Genomic DNA, 27,311 nt, shown 5'->3' on the forward strand with positions numbered 1-27,311 from the left:
AGCCTGTTAGAACATTCCCTTGCAAACATGTCGTCATTCTGAAATACGTCATTTGTGGCCAAATTATCATATGTACATTTAGAAAAAAAAACTAAGTCAAATAAAGGTGTAAATTGTAAAATTGATCCCCGGAGAAGTCCTGAAATTTGGTGACGATGTCTGCAATACTTAACGGCACAACGACAGAAGAGGAGACTGGAGGCCGTTCGCTCCCTATCCCGGCCCAGTGGGTCGCAAGTTAACGCCTGTATGTGTAATGAGGGCGGCCTCGGGCCTACCTGCTGGGCGCTGGGCGGCTGCGGCGCGCTCGTGTTCCCGGCCGCCCGGGCCGTCCTGGACTTGGTCCTGAAGACGCGGGCGTGCTGGCCGGCCCGGTTCCATGTCGGACGTGTAGGTATGTACGTACACCTACAGCCCTCAGCAGACTGCATACGGTAGGTATTCTTTTTTTTTCGACAAAACCAGCAATAACTCAAAGACTATGTTATCAGTCGGTCGGAATTCACTGGAAATAGAGGTGCCATGATGATGCTCTACTCCTTCGATTGGGTCTATCACTAAACAAAGTATATGCCTTGTGTTGCAACAAAATGCAAAAGTTGGTGTTGGGGGCAATTATAAACTTTTGGGTTTTGTTGCCAAACTGGATGGAAAGTAGGTAAATACGATGGTACCTAATGTCAATCTGAGGTGCGCAGTTTCGCGCGTCTTGCTGACTGCTGTTACGATTTCCGAGTGACCGATAGCATAGTATCCGTGTTGTTATCGGTTTTGTCGAAACAAGAATACCTACCACGCAGTTTGCAGAGGGCTGTATACATAGGTACCTGACTCTGGCCGCATGTAATTGTTCGGTGGTTTCGAGGAGACCACACTCACTCCCATTGCTGCCCCGAGATGGCGCTACTGGTATGCGCCTGTTTGGATACTGTGCCGGATGACACATTCACTTCTGTTGGCTGTTGCTGTCCCGAGGTGTCGCTAGTAAATAACGCCTGATAGTGTACAGATACTGTGCCGCATTACACAATCACTCCCATTGTCGTCCCGAGATGACGCTACATTTCTCTAATGAAGAGAAAACTTGGTATGGCGGGATTAGCAAATCGACGACCGCTGCGCAGGTGCTCTGATTGTGGCGCGGAAGTCGTTGCTGTTTTTCCGGTTTGTCGTTTTTCACGTTTTGATTCGTGAAGGCACGGTATATAGAGTACTCGTGAAGGCTTGAGGGTTTAAGATCGTCAAGATACCTAATACCTATAAGAAACGGCTAGGTACCGTTTGGACACAGTGTATATAAATACGTGGTATTAACTTTTACCGGTACCGTTTTCGTAAGGAACAACCTTTTTGATCGAGGGGGATGTGTAGGTCTGGTATAACCCAAAATTTGTTCAAATCCCTCTTTTTACACCCTGGGCTCAAAATTAAATCAAAACCACACCATATTGTGAAAACAATGTATCAACTCTTTAGTTTCAGTAGGGGAGAGTGGGGTAAGATGTCGGTAAATGTCAAGATAAAGTCCTAAGAAGATTTCAAGGATAATTTTTCACAATATTACATTATTTGACATCCTGAATCAGAATCCAAAAATGATGCTTATATGTCTCGCAAATAAAAGGAAATAACATAATCAAACCTGACCTAACCTTACCTGCTTACCTACAACCTACAAACCTACGAACCTACCACCTATAACCTACAAACCTACAACTAACCTAACCTACAGCCTAAAACTTCTGTTTCATATTTGTATCAAGAGTGCCACAATCGTAAATCAGACCTTATCTTGACAAATACCATAATTGTTTTAGAGTTTAGTTTTAGTACTAACAAATTGTACTGATTAAATGTTAACCCGCGTCCCGTTGGGGTCTGCCAAACAATGCGCCCTGTTTGGGGGGGCAATTTGCCCCTCCAAGATCTTGAGAACTGCGCAACATAGCAACAAGCAGCAAACGGTGTTGGATAGCCACAACAGGGACCTACCTTGTGACCCAATTTCATCGACCTAGGTCAAACTGATGACATCACAGGTCAGGTTAAATGTCAAATTTTCACTGTTTACAGGCATTTCAAGAAATGAGTTGTAAAATCGAGTAAAATGCATTTCATTGAAAATCATCGATTGGGAATTGTATGTCAAACACATATGTTGCTATTTTAGGTCACTGATACCAGGTCAGGTCACAGAGGTCAGGTCTGAGGTCACTGAGGGTCACAATATGAAAATATCATGTGATGCATGTTTTATGGTCCATTTTATATGCCAAATGTGATAATGTGGGTCAGGCAGCCTTTGGGATTATGTTCTGGTGAAGGTCAGGTCAAGGTCAGTTCAAATTAGATCAAATTTCAAAGTTGAAATTTTTGCATAAAATGGGTATCGATTGGATGCAGCTCGTCCCGGGGAGCTCAATGGTGGTCTTTGTTTTGCGCTATGTGGTCTAAAATGGCAAAAATGAGCTAAAAAATTTGGCATCATCAATTTTGAACAGTTTTTTTTTTTTTGCTGACTTGGCCAAAAAAAGAGGTAGGTATCGATCTTAAATTTGGTATAGAGATAGAAGAACGCAGTGTCTCACAAGTCACATTATTCCGTTTTTTTCGAATTTAGAAAAACGAATTCTTTTTGCGTTTTTCTAAAAAAAAAAAATTAGGTGCCGAAATCCCAAAATTTTGAAAATCCAGGATGGCAATTTTGTAGCGCCGTCTTTTCTCTACATGACCATTCAAAGAACTTTGAAATTGCTTGGTAACTGTAGCTTTTGTGAGCGTTTTAAGATTTCATTTTGACCTCAATAACTTCTGACCTAAGGTGACCTAAGACTTGAAATTTTGTGTGAAGGTGTCAAATTGATGCCCGAGGTATTGAAAATTTGGCGGCGCGCCGTTGCGCCGCCGTTTTCTTGCTATTCAGGAAAACCACAGGGGGGTTGGCAAATTGCCCCCCCCCCCCAGCGGGGCGAGGGATTTCGGTACCTTGGGGAAAGATGCCCCCTGACTTGATGGGGGAAAGACGCCCTCTAAATCCGTGGGCTGCCCTTCAAGGAACTCGTCGAATCATTTAGTACATACTTGTGAAGAGAAACAAAAGCCGATTTGGGACTATTGAGACTTGAGAGTCCAATACAGTCAGGTGCTCGCCATATCAGTCTCTTGGCCCATACACCGACTTTTTGGGGCGTCATCTGACTCTGTGAGGGTCCCATTATTGGCTCCGAGGTCCCTCACGAGTCCACGGGCCGCGCTGGCATCTGAGGTCCGCATGGTGGTCTTGAGGGCCTTCAAGTCTCATGGAGACTTATAAGGCCCCACAACGGTCTCCGAACGTCACCACGGATGCCCTGTTTGGCCGCGCTGGACTATGATGGCCCTCACGATGACCTCTGAAGCCCCTAACGACAACTCTTTAGGCGCTATGACAACTATTTTAGGCGCTTAGCGCCTTCTTATGAAGGCGCTAAGTGTCTACCGCAGGCTGGAATGGAATTGGTTCGTTCAGGCAACTCGCGTGCCCATTTATATTACTTATGGTGTGGAGGGGCATCTTATACCCAACCTTAGGGGGGGGGGGTCTTTCCCACCCTCTGGGGTAAGAATGTAGATAGACATTTGATGCCAGCCTTCACCTAGTGAATGACATTATTGGCTTAAAATTGAATGAAGCATGGGGATTGGGGTAAGGTTTCCGGGCCCAGACAGCAACATTTGGCTGCATCTGCTTGGCTTTGTCCCAGTCTGACCAGGTGACAAACGCGACTACTAGTAACCGCAGGTTGTTTGAAAAGACAAACACTATTCGTTAGAATTGTGTTTTTCTATTGAAAAACAACCGGAGCGGTCCTTCTCCGGGCTATGTTTTGCATGTCTGGCCGCGAATTGGGGCAACTTGGGTCAGGCCTAAACTTGTGGCTCGATTTTCTTAAAAATTTCAGTGTATGGGCTCCCGCAGGCGATCTACCTGATGGCTTCGGTCGCTACTCGCTTAAAACCTCGTGGCACGTGGCACGTGCGATTCCATTTTCCCCATGTTAAGTCAATGGGGTTTTGGACACTTTTTGCGCGATCGCGAATAGCGGGAAAACGAGCCAAGGAAGAGGTGGTTTTCTTCCCAGCATTTTATGGCAAACACGTTTGGGTACACGCTAGTGTGCGCCGTATACCCCTCAGAACTTCGTAACGTGACTTTGCACGAGGTCAAAGTTGAACTTTTTTCGCTCCCCATGTTAAGTCAATGGGCATTTTTGCAGAGACTTTTTCATTCGCTCATTGTACAAAATTATATGATACGATTTTGTTTAAACTTCCAGGACTTGTTGAGAAAAGACCATAGAACATGTTGTTATGCTTCTTTAAGCTGTGCAAATTCGTTTGTTCTTTTTAGGCTCGTTTAAAAATGAAAAATTTTAACATGGAAAGTCAATGGGAGCGTCTTTGCTGCTTAATAACTTTTTACAGTTGAGATATATTTATGTGAAAAGTTGATAGGTTATACAACTTTTGATGCTCTTTCCAATGATATATACAACTTTATTGCACGTGGTGCCGTTTTTGAGAAATATAGTAAAAAAGCACGACATTACCGAGATTTGAGCTCAGACCTATATCGTTACGGTGTCAGGCGGACACGAGGACAGGTGGCGCCGCCGCCGCCCGCATAGCGGCGGGAATGTGAACTAACCTGTTTACCATCTATGGTATGGTACCATCGGGGGACCGGCCGCCGTCGGCACCATTTCGGGACTTTGCATCGCAATAAAAGGCTTATTTACAATTGAAAATGGACTAGCGAGAGTCGTTATGGAATCAGAATTTGATGCTCTACAAAACTAGGCTATTTTCATTGTGATGGCATTAACCGCAGGTTGTTTGAAAAGACAAACACTATTCGTTAGAATTGTGTTTTTCTATTGAAAAACAACCGGAGCGGTCCGTCTCCGGGCTATGTTTTGCAAGTCTGGCAGCGAATCGAGACATTTTGGGTGGGGCCTAAACGTGCATTGCGATTTTCGTAAAAAGTTCAGTGTATGGGCTCTCGGGGGCGATCTACCTGATGGCACCGGTCGCTACTCGCTTAAAACCTCGTGGCACGTGGCACGTGCGATTCCATTTTCCCCATGTTAAGTCAACGGGGTTTTGGACACTTTTTGCGCGATCGCGAATAGCGGGAAAAATCGCAGGTCAAGGTATGGTTTGCTGCACACCATTTTATGACCGACACGTTCAGGTACACGCCCTAGTGCGCCGTCTACCCGTAAGAAGTCGATATTTTTTGTAGTACGACTTTGAAGTTGAACTTTTTTCGCTCCTCATGTTAAGTCTATGGACGTTTTTGCAGAGACATTTTCATTCGCTCATTGTACAAAATTATATGATACGATTTTGTTTAAACTTCCAGGACTTGTTGAGAAAAGACCATAGAACATGTTGTTATGCTTCTTTAAGCTGTGCAAATTCGTTTCTTCTTTTTAAGCTCGTTTAAAAATGAAAAATTTTAACATGGAAAGTCAATGGGAGCGTCTTTCTTGCTTAATAACTTTTTACAGTTGAGATATATTTAAGTGCAAAGTTGATAGGTTATACAACTTTTGATGCTCTTTCCAATGATATATACAACTTTATTGCACGTCGTGCCGTTTTCGAGGAATTTGGTAAAAAAGTACGACATTACCGAGATTTGAGCTCAGACCTATATCGTTACGGTGTCAGGCGGACACGAGGACAGGTGGCGCCGCCGCCGCCCGCATAGCGGCGGGAATGTGAACTAACCTGTTAACCATCTATGGTATGGTACCATCGGGGGACCGGCCGCCGTCGGCACCATTTCGGGACTTTGCATCGCAATAAAAGGCTTATTTACAATTGAAAATGGACTAGCGAGAGTCGTTATGGAATCAGAATTTGATGCTCTACAAAACTAGGCTATTTTCATTGTGATGGCATCACAGACTACACCGCTAACCCCAATAAAGCAGATTTATGTCGCGTCATCGATGATTACATATAATGTTTCTTTGATATATATGTAGTCGGGTCTTTCAGCTGCGTCCCTCCCCTCCCTCGCCGCGCCGGCGGGTCGGCCATCCGCGGCTTGCCGCCCGCCGGCTGCTGGCCGGTCAGCTGGCCGGTCAGCTGGTCGCCCGCGGCTGTCGGTGCAGTGCGGGATGCCTACTTGCGGGGGGCCGTCGTGGCGGCGGCCCGGGTGGACTGGGCGAGCAGTGAGTTGGGGAGCGCTGCGCTGTCGGTGCTCTAGCTTTTTTGCTTCTATCGCTTCACCCCTGGGGAATCAGTTCCTACACCCCTGAGTATAATGGTCACCAAGGGGTGCTGTCCTGACACGTTCACTTTCTGTTGAGAAGGTTAGAACAAACACCATGTGTGTCATTTAGTTGCATATATAATACCTCAATGTTAAGTCTGCATAAAGTCTGAAGTCTGTAGCAACTCTTACCACTTATCATGGCTCACTCTCCCGCTCTTTCCTTTGTCGCCCTAAAAGGCGCGTTATTTGCCTTCAATGACCTCTGGTGACATGATCTTTGACCTGACGAAAAACGTGACTTGTGGATTTCGTCGTTGTTTTTTTACTCTCTTCCGAACACCGCTTTCCCTTATTGTTAATTGGCCGAGGAGCCGAGTTACACGCCCCCTCCCCCCAGCAGGGTAGCACACCGACTGCGGTCTGCACGTGCAAGGCTCATCCTCTCGTTTGGTGGAGGGCGTTTTTGCTGCGTTTACAAAGGTGCTTGCTCAAACAACCTGCGGTCCCGCGATGCGGAGCCCGGCATCGCAGATGCCGCGTATCAGTCAGTGATGTATAGGGAATGCTGCATCAAAATGCGCCTGTGTGGGGCTTACAAGTTTCAAAGTACATAAACCTGACTCTGTGAAGCCTTGCCCTGACACCCTCTGGTGTGGCGCGGTCGGTAGGTAAATAAGTAGAGAAGATGTTGACTAAACATTGTACCACTGCATTTGAGCTCTGACCTCTCCTCATCTCCTGGTCACTACGGGGCTGCATGGCGCCGGGCCCTCCACTCCACACGCCACTCCGCGGCGTGCGCTCGTGCGTAACAGGCGAGGTGAAGGGTCACCGGCGCAGGGGCGCACGGCGCGCGGCCGTCCGCCCGCCCGCCCGCTCGCCGAGCCACCCACGACCAGTGTTCTAAAATTGGATTTTGGTTGGGTGTGCCGATGAAGAAACAAAAATCCTAGGATGAGAAAAAGGGAAGTAAATAACTGGAGTATTTTTGCAAAATGGTGTAATGCCAATTTTTATGCCAACTGATAAACCAGGATTTCAATTTTCATGTCAGGATCTTGACATGGTATGAAACAAAAGGATGTGGGTGCATCAACTGTCAAGTGACATGTAAACTGGCTGTTGGGAATACGCGAAACATTTTTCAGAGATGAAGTGAAGTCGGTTATTCATATTTTAGGGATGAAAGTATTTTCCCCATTAGGTGTGATTTGCCACCAAAAAGTCTGAAAAATGGAACACTGCCCACGACTAAGACCTGGAATAACCGTACGCGCGAAGCGATGGTCATTCTGACGGCTAGCTAAAAAGTTATTCAAAGTTCGGCAATAGCAGTGGGCACCGGGCTTGACGTAACTGCGTCTGAATTCTGATCTGCTATGCTATTACCAGCTGTTCCACACTACTTTTCTTTGTATAAAGTGGAGTATGTAACTGTCTGAACTATTAATAACAATGTCGTGAAATCTGCAACTAGGTCTGGTTTTGTACTTTTCTAGGTTGTAGTATGTAAATACTACGAGAGATGGCTTCAGCACCGAGGTCGTACAAGGACCAACTGCAAGGATGGCTGGGGAAAAACAAACTAAAATCATCATACAACGAGAGCACTAATGGTAAGACGATATGCACCTGCTGGGTTTATTATCTAGTCACGCTGTTTGGATTCCTTCTATCTGTGCATATGTAGTGGGATCTGAATGTGCATTGTGCAGTGACTCCAGTGGTTTTCTTAAGATTTTGCCAAGTGGAGGATGTGATAAGGGACTGTTGGTCTGTCTCAGGTCTCACCCAAGAAAGGCGCTGGCAAATTAACCCGCGCCCCATTGGGCTATTGGCGGGGTATATCTGTAAGAATCTTGGACCCTCTACCCGTCGAAGATCTTGGAAAGTTACCGACAAATTTTGCAAATTCAAACGTTGTTTGTTCCATAGCCCCACCAGAGAACTACCTTGTCTTCAAGTTTCGTTGACCTAGGTGCGACCGATGACGTCACAGGTCAGGTCATAGGTCGCATTTTTTACCGAGTACGGGCTTTCAGAGGAATGCGTTATTACATCGAATAAAAGGCATACTATCGAAAATCATCGATAGAGCGTCGGCTGCCTAGTACAATGCTGCTAAAAGAGGTCACTGATATCAGGTTACGGTCATGACACATTGACTCAACTTTACTAGGGTCGTGTGATGCATGTATTAGGGCCATTTTTTCATTCCCAACTCAATGTTGCCGGTTAGACGACCACCAGGGCGGGTTTAGGCTACGTTCTGGTGGAGTCAAGGGGTCTGTTCCAGTCGCACTTCCTAACACCTCTAAACTCCTCCAAGATTGCTTCCCTGTTCCAGTGGCAGCTCTAGCCCCTACAAAGCCAAGGAGGGCCCTGCTCCAACCTCCTCTATCTTGCTCTTGGAGGAGTTTAGAGGCGTTAGGAAGTGCGACTAGAACGGACCCAAGTAAGATAAAAAAAGGTCAAATTTCAAGAGTTTTGCATAAAAGGATATCTATCCGATGCAGCTCACCACGGGGAATCCAATGGTGGTCTTAGTTTTTAGTATGCGTGGTCTATAACGGCTAACAATTGAGTTTGAATATTTGACGTCATGAATTTTTAGCAGTTGTTTCGCCATAACTTTGCCAAAAATAGACTTATTGAGCTCAAATTTGACATGTCGATAGCAGACTAATAGATCTAATAACATATTTTCCGTTTTATCGAAATTTTAAAAATTTAGGTTTTTAGGGTATTACTTCCAAAAATTACTTTTTATAAAAAAAAAATTGGTGTCAAACTAATAAAAAATCCGAGATTGTTGTTTTGAAGCCCCGTTCATTTTACATCTTTTTAACCTTCGCCCTGGTGGGGGGGGCATTTTGGCCCCCCCCCCCTGTGGTTTTTCAGCGATAACTCAGAAACCACTTGAGTTAGCGCCCTGAAACTTTGTATAGCTGTTTATTCAACATTTTTACATCATGTCCTTTTTTTGGGGGTTCGGGTCAGGTCAGGTCAGGTCACAAGGTCACCAAAACTGACACCACCTCTAAAAAAGTTCAAAGCTCTCTCAAAGGCACAGCTTTTATCCGATCGATGTAAAATTTACAGTACTTGAAGATGTCACCCAGCTCTACAAAATGGCTATCTCGGATTTTTTATAAATGTGACCTAAGGTCAGGTCAGGTCATCGCTGCTCCCCATTATAAGTCAATGGGAGAATCGAAAAGTAGTTGTTTTTCAGCTAAATCGGGCGTGATTGTTCCTATATTTCGTTATTGAAGTGTCTTGGGTCAGCAAATCACAGCCCATGTGAAACCATTTGCTTGTGACCTCGCTGAGGTCACGCTAGGTCATCTCCCTGGTCACCAGAGGTCACCAGCGGTTTTTCTGCACTTACTTGTTATTGAATAGAGATAGAGACTCCGTTCGACGTTTATCGTGTTTGTCTCGTCAATGCGGATCGAATGATATGCAGCATGACCTATTTCGGTAAGGTCATGACCTTGACCTGAGGTCAAATTTTCAAAATGACCTTTCGAGGTCAAACTATATATCATTCGACGCGTCTCGACGAGCCAAGCACGATGGTGCATGAATCGTTTCTCTATTTTCTCGTGAATGCATGCTATAGTTAAAAACATTTTCAACGAAATTTGCCAAGTTGACCTTGCATGACCTCTGTAGGCCAAACCGTTGAGCTGAGGTCAAATCTGACGAACCTTGGCGAAAGAGCTTGAAAAGAGCTATCGATTGCTTTTTTCCGCGGCTCTCTAGCTCTTCTAGTTTCCGAGCTACAGCGGAATATGTCCGGCAACACCGAAAACACTGAAATTTGACCTATGATGACCTCTAGCGACCTCAATATTGACCTTAGCGAAAAAATGACCGAAATACTTTCGAACGTACTTGTTATGGGCTTTCGTTTGCTTTTTTCCGCGTCTTCCTAGCCCTCTTCGTTTTCGAGTTAGACGGGGGGGGGGTCATTTTGGCCCCCCCCCACCAGGGCGAAGGTGGCTCAGACCCACACCAGGGCGCGGGTTAATGTTGATCATTTTCTTTATCTTCAAAACTGTAGGTATGATAGCTCTTCCCGCAAAACCTTTTCTTTGTTTTTGTTTTTTTTTTTTGTCGAAAATAGCTGAACATGACGTCACTCTGACGTCATTTGTGGCCAGTCTATCATAGGCTCTGGAAAACTTTTTGGACACAAGGTGTTAAAGTGATGTACTAGAGGGTACTGAAAGTTTCGCGACGATCGGCGTAGTAGTTTTAAGAGATAATGCAAAAAACTGGAGGGGGGGGGTAAAAATAGCCCCCCCCCAGACACACATCCAGTGTGAGGGTTAAGACCTCTTTGTTGATGAAATTAAACATAAGTTCATAAAAGGACGCACTGTCACCTTTTGAAGTGCGACCTAAGAGCCATCTGACACATAACGTTATTTGATCCGCGCCGAGCCGGTGCTAGGCGCCACCTTGCCGGTGCGGGGAGGGTGTCTTAAAGGAAAAGGGCCACCTTTAACATGGGGATTGAAACTGAGATAGCCATCTTGTAGCCCGTGTCCGAAAACCTGGCTGTTTACCTCCTTACGGCCGATTTCGGCCTCCATTCGTAGTTATCGGCAATTTTAAAAGAAAATACGCCAGGAATGCGTCCTTATCCCAGGAATGCGTTCTTATCCGACAATACAGCCACCCGCGGCGAGGCTTTGGTTTTTTACCAATCAGCTCCAACCAGCTCAGCTTTAACCAATCAGCTTATCTGACACAATCCGACGAGTCTCTCTTCTGAACGCTGATTGGCTTGAGTGTGACGTCATCGCTATGCCATCATACAGTAGGTGCCGTAGAGAGTATCAACATAGTACCAATATGTTAAATAGTTTTAAATACTTTTTCGCGAATTGTGCACTTCTGGCACCAGTTTTAAAAAGAAAATGAAAAATAATAATGTCAAAATGAAAAACAACGATATCATCATATTTCACGAAGGTGGCCCTTTTCCTTTAACACCCCTCCCTGCCTAACTTGGCACCTGGGTCACACAAATTTCACCGGGATCGTGTAACGTGTTCAGACTTGTAAGCGATTCAACTCTGATTGAATCGATTCTCATGAATCACTTGAAAATGCCGACTCACTGTGATTGAGTCGGTTGAATCACCTCTTGTCACCATATGAATCCTGATTGAATCGGTCACACATGGCAACTGCAAGTGATTGAATCGGCAACTCATCGATTCAAGTTGATTGAATTAACAAAATGATTCAATCACCATGTGCTGAAAATTGAAGTTATGACCATATTTAGTACTATATTATGTACAAATATATGTGGCATTTGCGTCATAGTCACACACAATGCACTGCAAAATTTTTAGGTATTTTGTCAGTATTATAAATGCGCACAGCTATTATTATTGAAAAAAAAACATAAAAAATTTTGTTTTAAGTTTTTAATCAAACTGTAAACACAAATTATACATAAATGTCAGTGCATGTAGATGAAAAAAATGAATGTAATGTTTCTTTCCATTGCCCTAAAATCAGTATAGTAATCAAGTTAACAGTAGCAGTAAGCAGGTGCACATTGCTCAACAGACATGTTTTAGATATCATGTTAATCTTTATATTTTCAATACCCTGTTTCATCAGGACATTTGTGAGTAAGCAAAACATATTGATGAATACACAATGCATGTTTACATTATAATTTGGTAACCTTAGTTACTGATTTGATTTTGGGCTAAGGGTCATAAATTGCTTGATCTAACCCATGGTCTTCTCACTCACTTTACATTTCCCAGCAGAATCAGCGTTTACCTATCACCGTAAATAATTGGAATACCTTGGCTTATGAGCGTTGATGGATCTGTCACATATTGCCGTGGTGGCTCCCACTATTACACAAAAGTAGATACATACCCTACTAGGTATTAAAAAACAACCACCTTCCCATCACGTCCACCATCACCCAAAAACTATTGTTTTCATAGATCAACAAACAATCTTTATCCGTTTGGTGTTCTTCACCTTCTAGTTTTGAGGACCGCTAACAGTTTTGCATTCGATGCTGAATTCGGATTAGAGATTTGCCAGACTGCTCGCAATAGACGCGTTTACATAGGGTTTGTTGCAAGCTTATATCTCCGTCTGTGATGTTGCAAAAGATGCCAATGGTGCTGAACAATTTACAAAATGATCCCCTCTAAATATTTGAAGACCACTGTATCGAAATTATCGCCAAATTAACGAGCTAGAGCCTCGTCAAATATGCTATGTAAACCGGGTTAATATTTGCCACATGCAAACCACGCAAAATACGTTTTCATGTCGCAGCTGCGTCAATATACGCTGCAACTACCTAGTGCTGGGCTAAATACATATTGCCAAACCAATTTAGATTTCTACTGTTGGATATTTTTTCTTTAATGAATTGGACAGGATAAAAAACTGTTTTACACGCATGCATAAATATGCTTAATTGAATATAAAAATATAAACTATGTATTTTATCCATGGTTCTGCTGCTCAATTAAAGATGGCTGCCCACTTAGCGCATGCGTACTTCAGTACTAAAGGCCTGGCTACACTATGCGTGTGCTGCGTGCGTTTTTTGCGAGCTTGCATGTTTTGCGTATATTATATAAACGTTAATAAAGCCTTTTATGATAATTTATTTATTAATTTTTTTTTTTTTTTAAATATAACAAAAACAAAACATAATATTGTTCCTTTCTAGAACCGTATTATGCAAATCACGCAAACTCGCAAAAGCAAAAAACGCACGCAGAAAACGCGTCCTGGTAGCCAGGCCTTTACGTGGGGCGGGCTTGGAATTGTTGTTTTGTCATTGAAAATATGGATGGTTGAGATAGTTTTATCATGAGAGCATTCAGTTTATATTATGTAACTATTGAATAACTTCGTATGTGTCGATATTCCGTATTCTTGATAGTAAAGAAAACTTGTAGCACGCCGAAAATGTCTAGTCCTATGTAATGCTTTACTGGCTTTACCACTGCTTCATAAAGTATCAATCAATTTTTTTTTTTTTTTTGAATGGCTGATCACCAGCTACTTAAGTTTGGTATCACAATTGATTTGCAAATTTTGTTCCTTTTCGATGATGCTGATAATATGTGGTAGTGTCCTGTGCAATTTTGCATGTTTCCTTTTGCAAGCGCCAAGCAGATAAATGAATTTTTATAAGTCTCTGGTAGCTTCATTTGTAGCAGAGCTTGTCTTTTCTGTACTTAAATTATCATCTTTACACCGTATTTATATGAATATCTACAACTTTGTTGAGTTCAGTATAGATTTAGTACTTTTCTATGATTTTTGGTATTTTCTTAGTGTATTTGGTTGGTATCTGTTTGGTATCAGTTTCCAAAAATGACTTAAATTGATATCACATATGTATAAATTTTAGATAACATCTTGATTGAATCGCGTTGAGTTAAATCATGAGTTGAGTCATTCCCTGAATCGCTGATAATGGGATGAGTCGTGATTGAGTTGAATCACAGGGTCCATGAGTCATGATTGAATCGCTTGGAAAATCAGACTGTTTGATTGAGTTATGATTGAATCGGTCATTTCATCAAGTGAGTCGTGATTGAATTGATTGAATTTTTTTGAATCGTTTACAAGTCTTTACGTGTTTGTCTCCTCGCTACCCCGTCGACAGAATGGTAGTTGACCTAAGAAGTCAAATTTAAAATTTAATCCAAGGTCAAAGTCATCGTCATGGCCACCTAACCCAAAACTGTCGTACTGCATATCAGTTAATCCGTGTCGTTAAGTTTATTGTATTCCAGACACTTAAATCGCTCCACATAGAATACGTCTGTCAAAAACATCGAGAAACTGCTTGTCACCTTTTTTATAGCATTTAGATGACATTTGGGATCTACCCCCCCCCCCCCCGGTAGTCTTTCTGCTCTGCACTCGACATTTTTAGAGCTAGAAGGCTGATTTTTCGTATAGCTGCTCCTCTATCCTTTCTTGATGTCCACTGAAAATTTCAAGTCTCTGTGATTTTTGGTTTCGGAGATATGACCTTGTTTATCAGGTCATGTCATGACCCAAATGACCAATTCTCAACATCTTGCGTTTGCTATGGGCCTTGTGAGCTTTTGACACCTTGATTTCGGCATTTTTTGCCAGTCTTACCTCCCACCTATCCTGGAACATGTTGTTTGACGATGTACAGGTGTCAAGGTCAGGGTCAAGGTCAACCTAGGTCATCTAAGATAATTGCGTTTTAGGCAAGCTGAATTTACTTTTTGTGAAGTTTTTTGACTGCATTTTTGGTAAAAGCTTCTCAGATCATGATTTCATGTAATATGGACACATAAACAATCGGTGCACACATCAGTATACACACAGACACACACAGACATACAAACACATATAATTGACCTTGACCTAACTTGACCTGAAATGACCTTAGCAGCAAAAATCTGGTCGGGTAGTGTGACAGAGAGGTTCTAGCTGGCTTGGCACCAGAAAACGGCATCGTCATCGGTACATGATAAGCAGCGCACTTGATATCCATCGGTGACCCAAAACAGCAACATTTTTTAGTTTGACCTGACCTGGAAGGTCAATGACTGACCTGAGAAGGTAAGACTGGGTATCATTGGATTCGTCTCTTCCCAAAGAATCTTCTTGGTCTTTACCGCTAAGCTCTATCTCCATCAGGAACGAAATGGCGCGGGGGTGGCACCCCCCCCCCCCCATGTGCGTTCTAGGATGGGAAAATGGCATGTGCGGGCGAGGGCTAAAGGTTACGTAAAAATTGGCAATTTTCTGGTTCATTATTGACTATATACCTTTCAAAATGTTCTTCCAGAACAAGCGCAGTTTATTTATCTGCCATCGTCTTATAATTGAAGGGTAGCCGCCGGCGAGGTGCTGGCGATAAATCTTGGTGGGTTGGCACATTCTGAGTGGGTGACGGCTGTGTATATACGTGCTCTCAGCCGCTGCCCTCCGCCCCTGTCTGTTGCAGCCGCCGGCCAGTTTGTGTGCGAGCTCACCGTGTCGGGCTGCTCGTTCAAGCCGATCGGAGTCGGCGCCAGGAAGGCGGCCGCCAAGGAGGACGCCGCCGCTCAGCTCGTGCAGTGGCTGAGGCGGGCGGGCCGCTGGGAGCCGTCGGAGGCGGCCAGCCCGTCCAGAGCCGTCCCCCCGCCGCCGGCCGCGGTTCGTAGTGGCGCTGCCGCCGCCTGACGTCGCCGCACTGCCCACCCCCACACGGTCATGGAAGGGTGCCACCGCCGTATAACTGATGCCTGGCGAATTCAGTGATAAACTTGTCATTTGTTGGTCGCGAGGAGCAAAATCGCCTCGGAGGACAGCGGTTGGCCAGATTGCTTATTGCGACCTGCTGGAATACCATATCGTGGGATATATATTACTAACATCATAACATGTAATAATTGAATGAGGACTTTACTCCACAAGAAATCGTTCGGGTTGGAGCTTTCGAATTGTATTGCAAAGCTTCGTCAGCGTATCGTAATCGGGTTCGGGGGTATCGGTCGCAAAATTGAATTTTGCGCAGCGCTTTATCCTCCGCAGCGCTTTATCCCAGATCAATTTTCTCCGATCCATACACATGTCTGATAGCACCATTGTAAGCGTTCCCCGTCTTTTTAGCTTTTTAGTTTCCGAGATAACAGGAGGTGGATAAATATGCCCCTTCCGTTCCCCACGGGGACAAATTTGGTTCAGGCTCCCCACCAGAACGCGAGCTAATTTTGCTCTTTCTCAATGTTGAAAAGCTCATACCATCGCGTTTCGGAAATGCGTTCCTTTTGAGGATAAGAGCACAAAAATATATTATATCTGATAAAGTAAACGCCACTCAAAAGCGCTTGCCTGTGATTTTGTTCCGCATTTACCTACACCTGTTGTTATTTCATCTCTTCTTATTTATGTTTCAGGATGATACGAGTCGTAACTCTAATCAAAACCCAAAATCGGCCCTTAATATCCGGCTTCAGAGTATGCAAGTGCCTTGTAAATATTCAACGCCACCAAGCGTCAATGGGTAAGTTGCTGACTTGTTTGTACCGGTAGTCGGTACTTGGGTGCACCATTGCCAGTGTCTAGTTAGGTGAAGCTTGTCAGCTTACTTTCGGCAAATACGCCAACAAGTATACAGTCTGTTAAACAGGACGCAAACGGGTCTCTCTCTCTCTCTCTCTCTCTCTCTCTCTCTCTCTCTCTCTCTCTCTCTCTCTCTCTCTCTCTCTCTCTCTCTCTCTCTCTCTCTCTCTCTCTCTCTCTCTCTCTCTCTCTCTCTTTCTCTCTCTCTCTCTCTCTCTCTCTCTCTCTCTCTCTCTCTCTCTCTCTCTCTCTCTCTCTCTCTCTCTCTCTCTCTCTCTCTCTCTCTCTCTCTCTCTCTCTCTCTCTCTCTCTCTCTCTCTCTCTCTCTCTCTCTCTCTCTCTCTCTCTCTCTCTCTCTCTCTCTCTCTCTCTCTCTCTCAGAAACAAAGATATACTTACTGACATTGAGAAGATGTTTTATGTGCTTGGCAGTTGGCACTTAAAAATGCATCACTAACTCATTGTTTGTCTATGTAATTGACTGTATACTCTCTGTCGAACGCTGCGATTTGTAATGGCGCTGGGCGCACTTTTCAGGTTTATATTTTTCTCATCATCGATTCCAAGACGGACTCGTACGGCTCAGAGTGACCCACCTTAAACCTTCGTCCAGTGGAGGGGGGGGGGGGTATATGCTACCACCCTGTCGCTTTTTTTGCGTGTGAATAAAAACCGCGCCGCGCCGTTTTAAGTTCCTTTCTGTACATCAATTTTGGACAATGTTTGAGTGATTTGACCCCAGGTCATGTAAGGTCAGGTCACCAGGTCAAGTTAACTGGCCAAGCCTTAAAAAGTTTGCAATCATGTCCAGCCTGCAGTGTTTGTAAGAAAGGCGGATTGCATGATTGGTGGACTTGGTGGATTGCATGATGTTATAGGCGCCTACAGTTTGTATATCTCGGATTTTTATATCCGTGACCTAAGGTCAGGTCAGTGGCGTGACCTTTCCATTACAAGTCAATGGAGAAAAATGAAAATGCCTCTAGATCCGTGTGTACGCATAGGAACACTCCAAATATTTCAGAATCACAATGATTTGGACCACCCGTGACGACCAAGGTGTCTTTTTTGCTGATAGCCTCTAGAAAGGTCATCCGAGGTCATTTGAAGCTACAAACGGATTTTTGCCAATAACTCCCGATTGAAAAGAGATAGAATGCTGGGGATGGCTTCATTGTGTTTGTCTTGTCGAGACGCATCGAATGATATGCTACATGACCTATTTGGGTTACCATGTGACCTTGACCTGAGGTCAAAATTTGACCTTGACCTTTCCGGTTAAAACAAAATATATGTTTCGAAGCGGCTGAAGGAAAGAAACACGATAGTGCCATTGCCAATTCTTCATCTTTGCTGGTTCAAAAGTTATTCCTGAAAAAGGTTCTATCCAAAAACAGCTATTTTCACAATATTTGACCTATGGAGGCTTAACCGTTGACCTGAGGTCAATTTTGATGATGACCTTATCAAAAGAAGAGCTCAAAATCTATCGATTGCTTTTCCATGCGTTTTTCTAGCTATCTTAGTTCCTGAGATCTGCATGTTTTCTGAAAAATATAATGACATTTGGCAAATTTGGACCTTTGATGACCTCTACTGACCCCAATATTGCTCTAAGATGAAAAATGACTGAAATACTTTCAAACGTACGTATTGAGGGCTATCGACTGCTTTTTACCGCGTCTCTCTAGCCCTCTTAGTTTTTGAGTTAGAGGTGGGTGGTAACATATGCCCCCCCCCCCCCCACTAGGGCGAAGTTGGCTGAGACCGCCACTGGGGCGCGGGTTAAACAAGTTAATTAATTGGCATATGATGCACCATTTTTTAGAAGGAACAAAAATGAATGCGGACTAAATTTTACCGACATAATTTCACCGGTTTAAGGACAATTACTTATTATTATTTTTTTTTGGAACCTCCGCTATTCCTATGACGTCATTTGGAAGGAACAATTTGATATCTTTATAGTGCGACAGTCGTTGCCCGCAATGCAGCATATACCGCCACAGCTTTATCAAGGTTAGTATAAGATTTAAATATTGCTAGATCTGCGCGGACGTCACAAAGTCAGGAGGCATTCAAATGTACATATTTGCCCCTGTGAATGCAAGTGCTGCAACTTTTAAATATTAATGTTAAAGTGGGATGGTCGATTTAACCCGTGGCCCCTTTAGGGGGGAAGGGGGAACGTTTCGGCCTTCCTTTCCTTTTCAGTCGATATCCCCTGAAGCTCTGCAGATATCGCCAGCAGACTTCAAGGACTCCTCCAGGCCTCAATTTTACACGTTGTGGCCAATGTTTTCAGAGGCTATGATAGGTTGGCCACAAATTACACTAGAGTGACGTCATTTTCTGCATTTTCGATCTAAACAAAAGGTTTTACGGGAAGAGCTATCACACCTACAGTTTTGAAGATAAATATGTTCACACCAAAGGTGTACCTATAATTAACAGGGCTACAAAAGTCGTTCTGCCAGTGGCCGTAGTGCGTTTTGTCGATGTCACACCACCCTCTTACTCACGCAGTGTTTGTGTGGTGATTCGCAGAGGATTTGAGTGTACCCTCGAGATTGATCTGCCCGACGGTCGGGTGAAGTTCAGAAGCACCGGCCTCTCGACAAAGGTGCGTAGCATGCAGTGCACCACATTGTGCATGGAGCTTAGTGTTGGATCTGTGGTTTGATTGGATCCGCGTTCAAGATCCACGGGATCCATAGGCTCGGGAACCTGGGGGGAGGGGGCAGTGGGGGCAGCTTGCACCCCCCCCCCAACTTTGTTGCCGTGGGGGCGGTGCCCCCACAACTTTGAGACGGAATACTGCACTTTTTTAAAGTGTTTTCTTTTTTGTTGAAAAGGCCAAGGAATGAAAAATAGGGTGAAGTCGTATGAGAGTACGCACTTAGTGGATTTAATCTGGTTCTCATTTGTTTAATGTTTGAAAGAAAGAAATCGCAAATATGGAATATTAAAGTTCATTGAATTAGTCGTCAACCCATGAGGCAACAATCCTTCAGCGTAAATGGAAGTGGTCTAAAACTGACATTTTCTGAGCCGCTGCTGTTGCGTACTCTTACCACATGGGGTGTGTATGAGTACGCACGCCTGGCGGATGGAGTACGCAAGCATATGAACACACACCTATGCAGCTTGTAGTTTGCACTGTCCAAAATCAAATGCTTAACGTCAAACTCAGAAGTGGTTTAATTTAACCCTCGCATGTGTGCGGCGTTTGCCAGCTTCTAATGTGTAGGGGGAGGGGGACGGTTGGACCCCCTTCCCGTGTGGCCCCTGATCGAGCTAGACCTTCACGGAAAAAAACGAGCGTGTTACCCGTGACGAGAGGAAGCCGATGATACCCGATTTAAAGGTCCTAGGTCATTGGTTGACCTTTCAGGTCAGGTCAATGACCCAAAGTCGGGAAAATCGGGACCTGTTAGAAAGTCGTAAAGTGTGGCTGCTAAGGGGTTTTCGGGGTGCTGATCACGAATATCGTGTTAGTTTTGATCACAGATGATGTCTTCAAGCATTTAGACCAGGTCGGGTCAGGTCAGGTCAGGTCAACCATTAGGCGTCGTGACGGGTATCTGTAGTACGTGTCAACCGCCTCTGACAGCTTCGTAACATGTTACGAAGACACCAAAACTACTTTGTAAATGTTCAAATGGTTGCTAAATTCGAATTCAGCTCCAAAAACTAGCCTATAAACATGTACAGCTCGAAAAAGTGAACCGAGGTCACCAAAGGTCAATGACCTGACCTGACCGTCATGTGACCTTGACTTCCACCCAAATGCATGGGAGCAGCATCAAATCTCATGTTTGAGCGTTTGAAACCACGAGAAGCTTGCAAACGCGCGGCTAATGCGAGCCAACATACGTCGAATCGCGATTCCGGCCAAACATGGCCTCGAGAAATAGGTCACAGGTCAAAGGTCACTTGGGTCAGGGTCATGAAATTTTCAGAATAGGTGTAAAATTAATCAACTCGAGGGTTCTAAAAGTTTCGTCGCGATCGGCCGCTTTTTGCGCGAGTTATTCGCGAAAAACCGATGGGGGGTCCATTCGACCCCCCCCCCTACACATGCGAGGGTTAACCCTCGCCGGCACAGGCCATTTTGAGTCATTCGACGGCACAGGGGGGGGGGGGGGGTTGGTACGACCGTTTGGCCCCTGATCGAGCTAGAGCTTCGCGGAAAAAACGAGCGTGTTGCCCGTCACGAGAGGAAGCCGATTATACCCAATTTTAAGGTCCTAGGTCATCGGGTGACCTTCCAGGTCAGGTCAATGACCCGAAAACCGGGAAAATCGGGACCTGTTAGAAAGTCGTAAAGTGTGGCTGCCATGTGGTTTTCCGGGGTGCTGATCACGAATATCGTGTTAGTTTTGATCATAGATGATGTCTTTAAGCATTTAGACCAGGTCGGGTCAGGTCAGGTCAGGTCAACCGGTAGGGGTTGTGACGGGTATTCGTAATACGTGTCAACCGCCTCGGACAGCTTCGTAACATGTTACGAAGGCACCAAAACTACTTCGTAAATGTTCAAATGGTTGCTAAATTCGAATTCAGCTCCAAAAACTAGCCTAGAAACATGTAAAACTCGAAAAAGTGAACCGAGGTCACCCGAGGTCACCAAAGGTCAGTGACCTGACCTGACCTTCAGGTGACCTTGACACCCACCCTAATGCATGGGAGCAACATCAACTCACATGTTTGAACGTTTGAAACCACGAAAAGCTTGCAAACGCGCGGCTAATGCGAGCCGACATGCGCCGAACCGCGATTTCGGCCAAACATGGTCACAGAAAAGAGGTCACAGGTCAAAGGTCATTGGGGTCAGGGTCATGAAATTTTCAGGGTAGGTGTAAAATTGATCAATGCAAGGGTACTGAAAGTTTCGTCGCGATCGGCCGCTTTTTACGCGAGTTATTCGCGAAAAACCTTAGGGGGGGGGGGGGGGTTGCATCAACGTGCCTCCCTGTGCCGGCGAGGGTTAATTCTAGTATCCAAAAAGAAAAGAAAAAGATAGTCACATAATCTATAAATCAAGAAATAATGTACAATCAAAAGGGAGAATAGCTCGTATTTAGAAGAATTTGGGGTGCGCATCTGCCACAGGGTGGTCCATTGATGAGATACCTACAAAGCAAACGTCATTGAGCGATATAACTATTAGTAATTCTATATATCTATACAATTAGATACACTGCATAATTAAGCATAGTCACCCTCATGAACAGTGCGTCCTCTTACCCTACATGCAATTTGCGCACAAAACAACCCCGAAACATTGTGCGAAACTTCACAAACAGAATATTACACTGCACAGTATTTCCTCTTGGGGGTACCATAGGTTGATCTCTATTATAGTGTGCATTTTCTGGGGTCATGATTTGTTTTTGAGCTTGCAACTGCATAAAACCATATTTTTCCGCACTTTTGTATTATGTTTGGCACAGTGTTGCCGTGTGCCGGGCTTTTGATCCTGCTCCGTGTAATATTGCTTGGTGTGACACTGCCCCGTGCCGGGGTGTGACACCGCTGCGTATGACACTGTTCGGTGCCGGGGTGTGACACTGTTCGGTGCCGGGTTGTGACACTGCCCCGTGTAACTTTGCTCGGTGCCGGGGTGTGAGTGTGACACTGCCCCGTATGACACTGCTGGGTGTGACACTGCCCCGTGTGACACTGCTGGGTGTGACACTGCTCGGTGCCGGGGTGTGACACTGCTGGGTGTGACACTGCTGGGTGTGACACTGCTCGGTGTCGGGGTGTGACACTGCTCGGTGTCGGGGTGTGACACTGCCCCGTGTGACACTGCTCGGTGTGACACTGCTCGGTGTGACACTGCTCGGTGTGACACTGCTCGGTATGACACTGTTCGGTGCCGGGGTGTGACACTGCTCGGTGCCGGGGTGTGATACCGCTGGGTGTGACACTGCTGGGTATGACACTGTTCGGTGCCGGGGTGTGACACTGCTCGGTGTGACACTGTTCGGTGTGACACTGCTGGGTGTGACACTGTTCGGTGCCGGGGTGTGACACTGCTGGGTGTGACACTGCTCGGTATGACACTGCTGGGTGTGACACTGCGGGGTGTGACACTGCTGGGTATGACACTGCTCGGTGCCGGGGTGTGACACTGCTGGGTGTGACACTGCTGGGTGTGACACTGCTCGGTGTCGGGGTGTGACACTGCTCGGTGTCGGGGTGTGACACTGCCCCGTGTGACACTGCTCGGTGTGACACTGCTCGGTGTGACACTGCTCGGTATGACACTGTTCGGTGCCGGGGTGTGACACTGCTCGGTGCCGGGGTGTGATACCGCTGGGTGTGACACTGCTGGGTATGACACTGTTCGGTGCCGGGGTGTGACACTGCTCGGTGTGACACTGCTCGGTATGACACTGCTCGGTGTGACACTGCTCGGTGTGACACTGCTCGGTGTGACACTGCTGGGTGTGACACTGTTCGGTACCGGGGCGTGACACTGCTGGGTATGACACTGTTCGGTGCCGGGGTGTGACACTGCTGGGTGTGACACTGCTCGTTGCCGGGGTGTGACACTGCTGGGTGTGACACTGCTCGGTGCCGGGTATGACACTGCTCGGTGCCGGGGTGTGACACTGCTCGGTGCCGGGATGTGACACTTCTCTGTGTGACACTGTTCGGTGCCGGGGTGTGACACTGTTCGGTGCCGGGGTGTGACACTGCTCCGTGTGACACTGCTCGGTGCCGGGGTGTGACACTGCTCGGTGTGACACTGTTCAGTGTGACACTGCTCGGTGTGACACTGCTCGGTGTGACACTGCTCGGTGTGACACTGCTCGGTGTGACACTGCTCGGTGTGACACTGCTCGCGGTGCTGCCAGGAGGCCGAGCGCGCCTGCGCCCGGGACGCGCTGCTCCACCTGGACAGGCGGCCCGGCGGCCAGCTGCGCCGGACCGTCAGCGCGGCGCCGGCGCAGGCGGACGGAGTGCCACCGCTGCCCAGGAGCGCCTCTCTGCCGGCGGCGCCGGCGGCGGCGGCGGCGACCCGGCCGGTACGTACACCGCCCGCGGGCACCGCTGCCCCCTGCCCCCCAGTGTTCTAAAATTGGATATTGGTTGGGTGTGCCGATGAAGAAAAAGAAATCCTAGGATGAGAAATGAGGAAGTAAATAACTGAAGTATTTTTGCAAAATGGTGTAAATGCCAATTTTTATGCCAACTGATAAACCAGGATTTCATGTCAGGATTTTGACAGGGGGTGAAACAAAAGGATGCGGGTGCATTAACTGTCAAGTGACATGTAAACTGGCTGTTGGGAATACATGAAACTTTTTTTCAGAGATGAAGTAAAGTCGGTCAGTCATATTTAAGGGATGAAAATATTTTCCCCATTAGGTGTGCTTTGCCACCAAAAAGTCTGAAAAAAATGCCAACCCCCCCCCCCCCCACACACACACAGTCGGTCAGCAGCTATGTTAAGAATCGCAATGCATACTCGAGCGTAGCTGTTAGGGACACGTCAAAATGTCACTTTACAAAGTATATCGTTAACCCGTGCCGGGCCGGAGGGAGCTTGAACCCCCCCCCCCCCCCAACTCGGCTCTGTTACCACTTAGCGACATGCTAAACGGCACTCCAAAGAGCGTCATAATCATGACGAAATTAACTACTTTGTTTTTTTTTTTAGCTCAGGCCAAAGGTCAGGCAATGCCATCAAAAGTAAATATTTGCCTATTTTAACATATTCGACAAACCGGCGTATAACTCGGGAACCAATAGAGCTACGCGCTGCTGGAAAGTGAATTCGGTAACTCTTAAACGTTTTTTTCTGTAGACTGTCTTCAGATAAGATCTAAGATCAACAGGATGGTAAAAACTGTAGAAAAACGTTATTTGCAGAAGCGGTTTTTTTCTGCAATAACTTTTGACACACAAACAGCATGAGCTTACTTTTACCGGCATCGCGTTTCTCTCTCGTCGAACGAACTATAATTTGACCTTGAAAGGTTAGCTTGAAATTTTGACCTCAGGTCAAGGTCATGACCTGACCGAAAAATCGTGTTGCATATCAGTCGATCCGTATCGTCGAGCTGAACACACCTGTGTTTTTCACTGTTCTAGCATGCCTCTATCAAAAGCTTAAGCAAAAAACTGTTGGACACCTACATGAGATGACCTCGGGGACATAGGGAGGGGTCACGGGTGCCACTTACCGGTTCAGTGCGTCATGTTTACGTGTTACTCGGTGTTTGAGAGTGTTTAGAATGATGTCTGTCCAAAAGAGGCGCCTTTCAATTTTCTCCTGTTGACCTATACATAATAGAGATGATCATTGATTGACCTGACCTTTGGTCACCGATATTAAAGTTCCGAGATATACATATATTTTGACATACTGTTGCACCTATCAATATCTGAAAGTTTCAAGGCGATCCGTCACTCTGTAGCTATGGCAAGCATTGAAACCTGTTCTGAGGGGCGTCAATTGACGTGACCTGGTGACCTGCTGACCTATACAGGGTGTCTCAAAAGTTCGTTCACACATTTCCCATGCCAATAAAGCATATAAGAACCGGCCAAAAGTATAAGGTTTTGGTGTCTGTGTGTACACTAGACAAATATGCATGCTTTGACAACTGATTAAGAAGGTTGGAAACCAACCCCTTTGCTGTATCTCCAAAAATATTTGCCCATACCGATTTTTGTTGCTCCGTCAGCTGCCGGAGGCTGATAAAAGGCTACCAGCTTTCAAGCTCTTGCAGGGGAATCCCCTGCAGTTTCTGCATCGGATTTAGTTTTGACTAGCTCCCCGGCAACATCTGATTTTCCCTGAAAGCCGACAGCTTGCATCGACACCATTCTTGAGTATTTTGTAGGCATTCTCTGGCGCTAACTCCTTCATGAATGACTGGCGCCGACATCCCAAGCGCCATTTTCCTTTTCAAAACGACCCCATTCCTGAACAAACGGAAAGTACCAGGAGTAAATTTTTCGCATCATATGGTAGCAGAATGTGTCGGACGTCTGTTTCTCAGACACATTGTGCAAATTTTGCAAATTCCAAGCGCTCGTCATTCCCCATGCCAAGACCTTCGCTCGGTTGCGGAGTGTTTTCCTCGGGAGATGTTCTGCTTTGTAAACGGCCCAAACCTGTCCATCGTGTGGTTTTATCGGGATTTTGTGTTTAAAAGAAAATCATTCGCTGTAGATCTGCCTCTTGAAACTTCGTTAGATAAAATTTTACAATAACTGACACTTTTGGAGGGTCAGGTGTCCTTGGCATTGACGATTTTTGTGTTATTGTCCCCAAAAATTAGCGTTATAGATATTATAAACAATTTTAAATTATTAATTGTCCTTATTTTACGATGACCTGCACTTTTTTAAAATGGGTAACCTCTGTCTGTGACCTTCTTGCCAGTTTTTAATAGTTATGACCGCATTTTCAGCTGCTTTCCGGAACACGAGTCTGCTGTCGTGCGAGGGTCGTTCAAAACGCCGTTAGTCTCGCATGGTTTCGTCCTTCAAAAATTTTAGCCACCATTTTTATGAGATGATCATCATGTTGCACTCATCCTCGCCGACACATAGCCATGTGTCATTTCCGACTTAACCATTCCCATTACTCCTGAAACAGAGAGTTTCACAACATACCCGACTTTGCAACCTACATTTTCGTGCCTGACCCATGGTCAGAGGTGAACCCTTTTTGTGAGCTCATGAAGGGTCGAATGCACTTGAAAACAATGAGACTGCTTGAGGAAGGCTGTCACCAATGCCCATGCAAAATTTCGACTGTTAATTTCTTGTTGATTCAGAATTATTGACAAAAAAGCATGGCTGGTACCTGTGAACGAACTTTTGAGACACCCTGTAGAGACCCTGGTCTGAAATGTTCACATATGCGAAAAAATATTATTGAGTTTGCGAGAAGGGCGGCGCGGAGCGCTTTTTTTTAGTTATTAACGAAAACCGGGGGGGGGGGGGGCTCGAACATCCTCCAGTAGGGCGTTTGTTGCAAGAAAATAACGCTATGATGTATGATATCATCTGATCTGGGGCCAATATTAAGCATTTCGTACACTTTGATATGATAAGTTGTGTCGCTTTTGGAAGAACTAGTTATACAATGCTCATTGGACAACTTAATATGTGGCCACCAATTTTCAGCCTTTGCTTCTCGAGCTGACAAACCATGATTAATGATTGTATCAAAGAGGCACAGTAGTAACAGACCTCAGGGTACATTCACACGCCGCTGGACACAGTAGCAGACCAAAGGGCACTGTAACTGGGCAGACCATGGGGTGCAGTAACAGACCATTGAATCTAGTAACAGATGATGGGGTCCGCTCACAGTCAATTGGACACAGTAACTACAGACCGCGGGGCAGAGTCACTGTCCATGGGACACAGTAACAGGCCGTGACGTCTGGTGGGTGCAGTGGGAGGGCTCGCGGCCCGGCCGAGTGACCAGCTATCTCAGGGCTCCATTGGCTGTCCGTTCCAGTGGCGCCCGACAAGGCCGGATAAACCCAACCCCAAGTCGCTGCTGAACGAGTTTCTGCAGCAGAACGGCGCCGGTGTGGTGGACTACAGCTGCCAGGAGCTGGGACAGGGGTGAGTCGGGCGTCGGGTGCGCGCCGCCGCCCGCCAGCCGGCCGGTGGCCTGCGCTGCGAGCTGGGGGCGGACGCTGCGCGCGTGGGCCAGCTGTTGGCGGCTGCTCTCCGGCCGGCGCAGTTCTGTGTTTACCGAGTGAGGCGTGACTCCCACGAAACATGCTCATATATTTCTCGAGATCCGTGGCTCCGCGGCCACTGATATCGCCGGTGTTGTAGTTGCCTAGAATTCGTGGCCACTTACAGATAGCCCTTCATTTCATTGGTAAAAGGTTTCCCTTGACCGTCGTGTTTTTAGAGACCGCGTTTAACGTACAGTCACAAC

At 45.8% G+C, this 27,311-nt stretch overlaps 1 protein-coding gene across 9 annotated transcripts in view; it reads left to right on the forward strand.

The window, feature by feature from the left end:
* The first annotated feature begins 1,136 nt into the window (after positions 1-1,136).
* The window catches only part of LOC122377562 (SH3 and multiple ankyrin repeat domains protein 1-like), a 38,305-nt gene continuing 12,130 nt past the window's right edge, over positions 1,137-27,311 (forward strand). Inside the window, exons 1-7 of one of the 9 annotated variants that reach the window (XM_043357703.1) lie at positions 1,137-1,164; positions 7,768-7,884; positions 15,279-15,469; positions 16,213-16,319; positions 18,926-19,001; positions 23,248-23,418; positions 26,877-26,986. In XM_043357703.1, coding sequence (XP_043213638.1) covers positions 7,794-7,884; positions 15,279-15,469; positions 16,213-16,319; positions 18,926-19,001; positions 23,248-23,418; positions 26,877-26,986 — 746 coding nt within the window. In that variant the 5' untranslated portion in view covers positions 1,137-1,164; positions 7,768-7,793. The other 8 variants (XM_043357714.1, XM_043357724.1, XM_043357735.1 and 5 more) reach the window with 8 other exon arrangements.

Source organism: Amphibalanus amphitrite, unplaced genomic scaffold (assembly GCF_019059575.1).
Source record: "Amphibalanus amphitrite isolate SeventyFive unplaced genomic scaffold, NRLGWU_Aamphi_draft 000006F_arrow, whole genome shotgun sequence".
NCBI classification, from domain to species: Eukaryota; Metazoa; Arthropoda; class Thecostraca; order Balanomorpha; family Balanidae; genus Amphibalanus; species Amphibalanus amphitrite.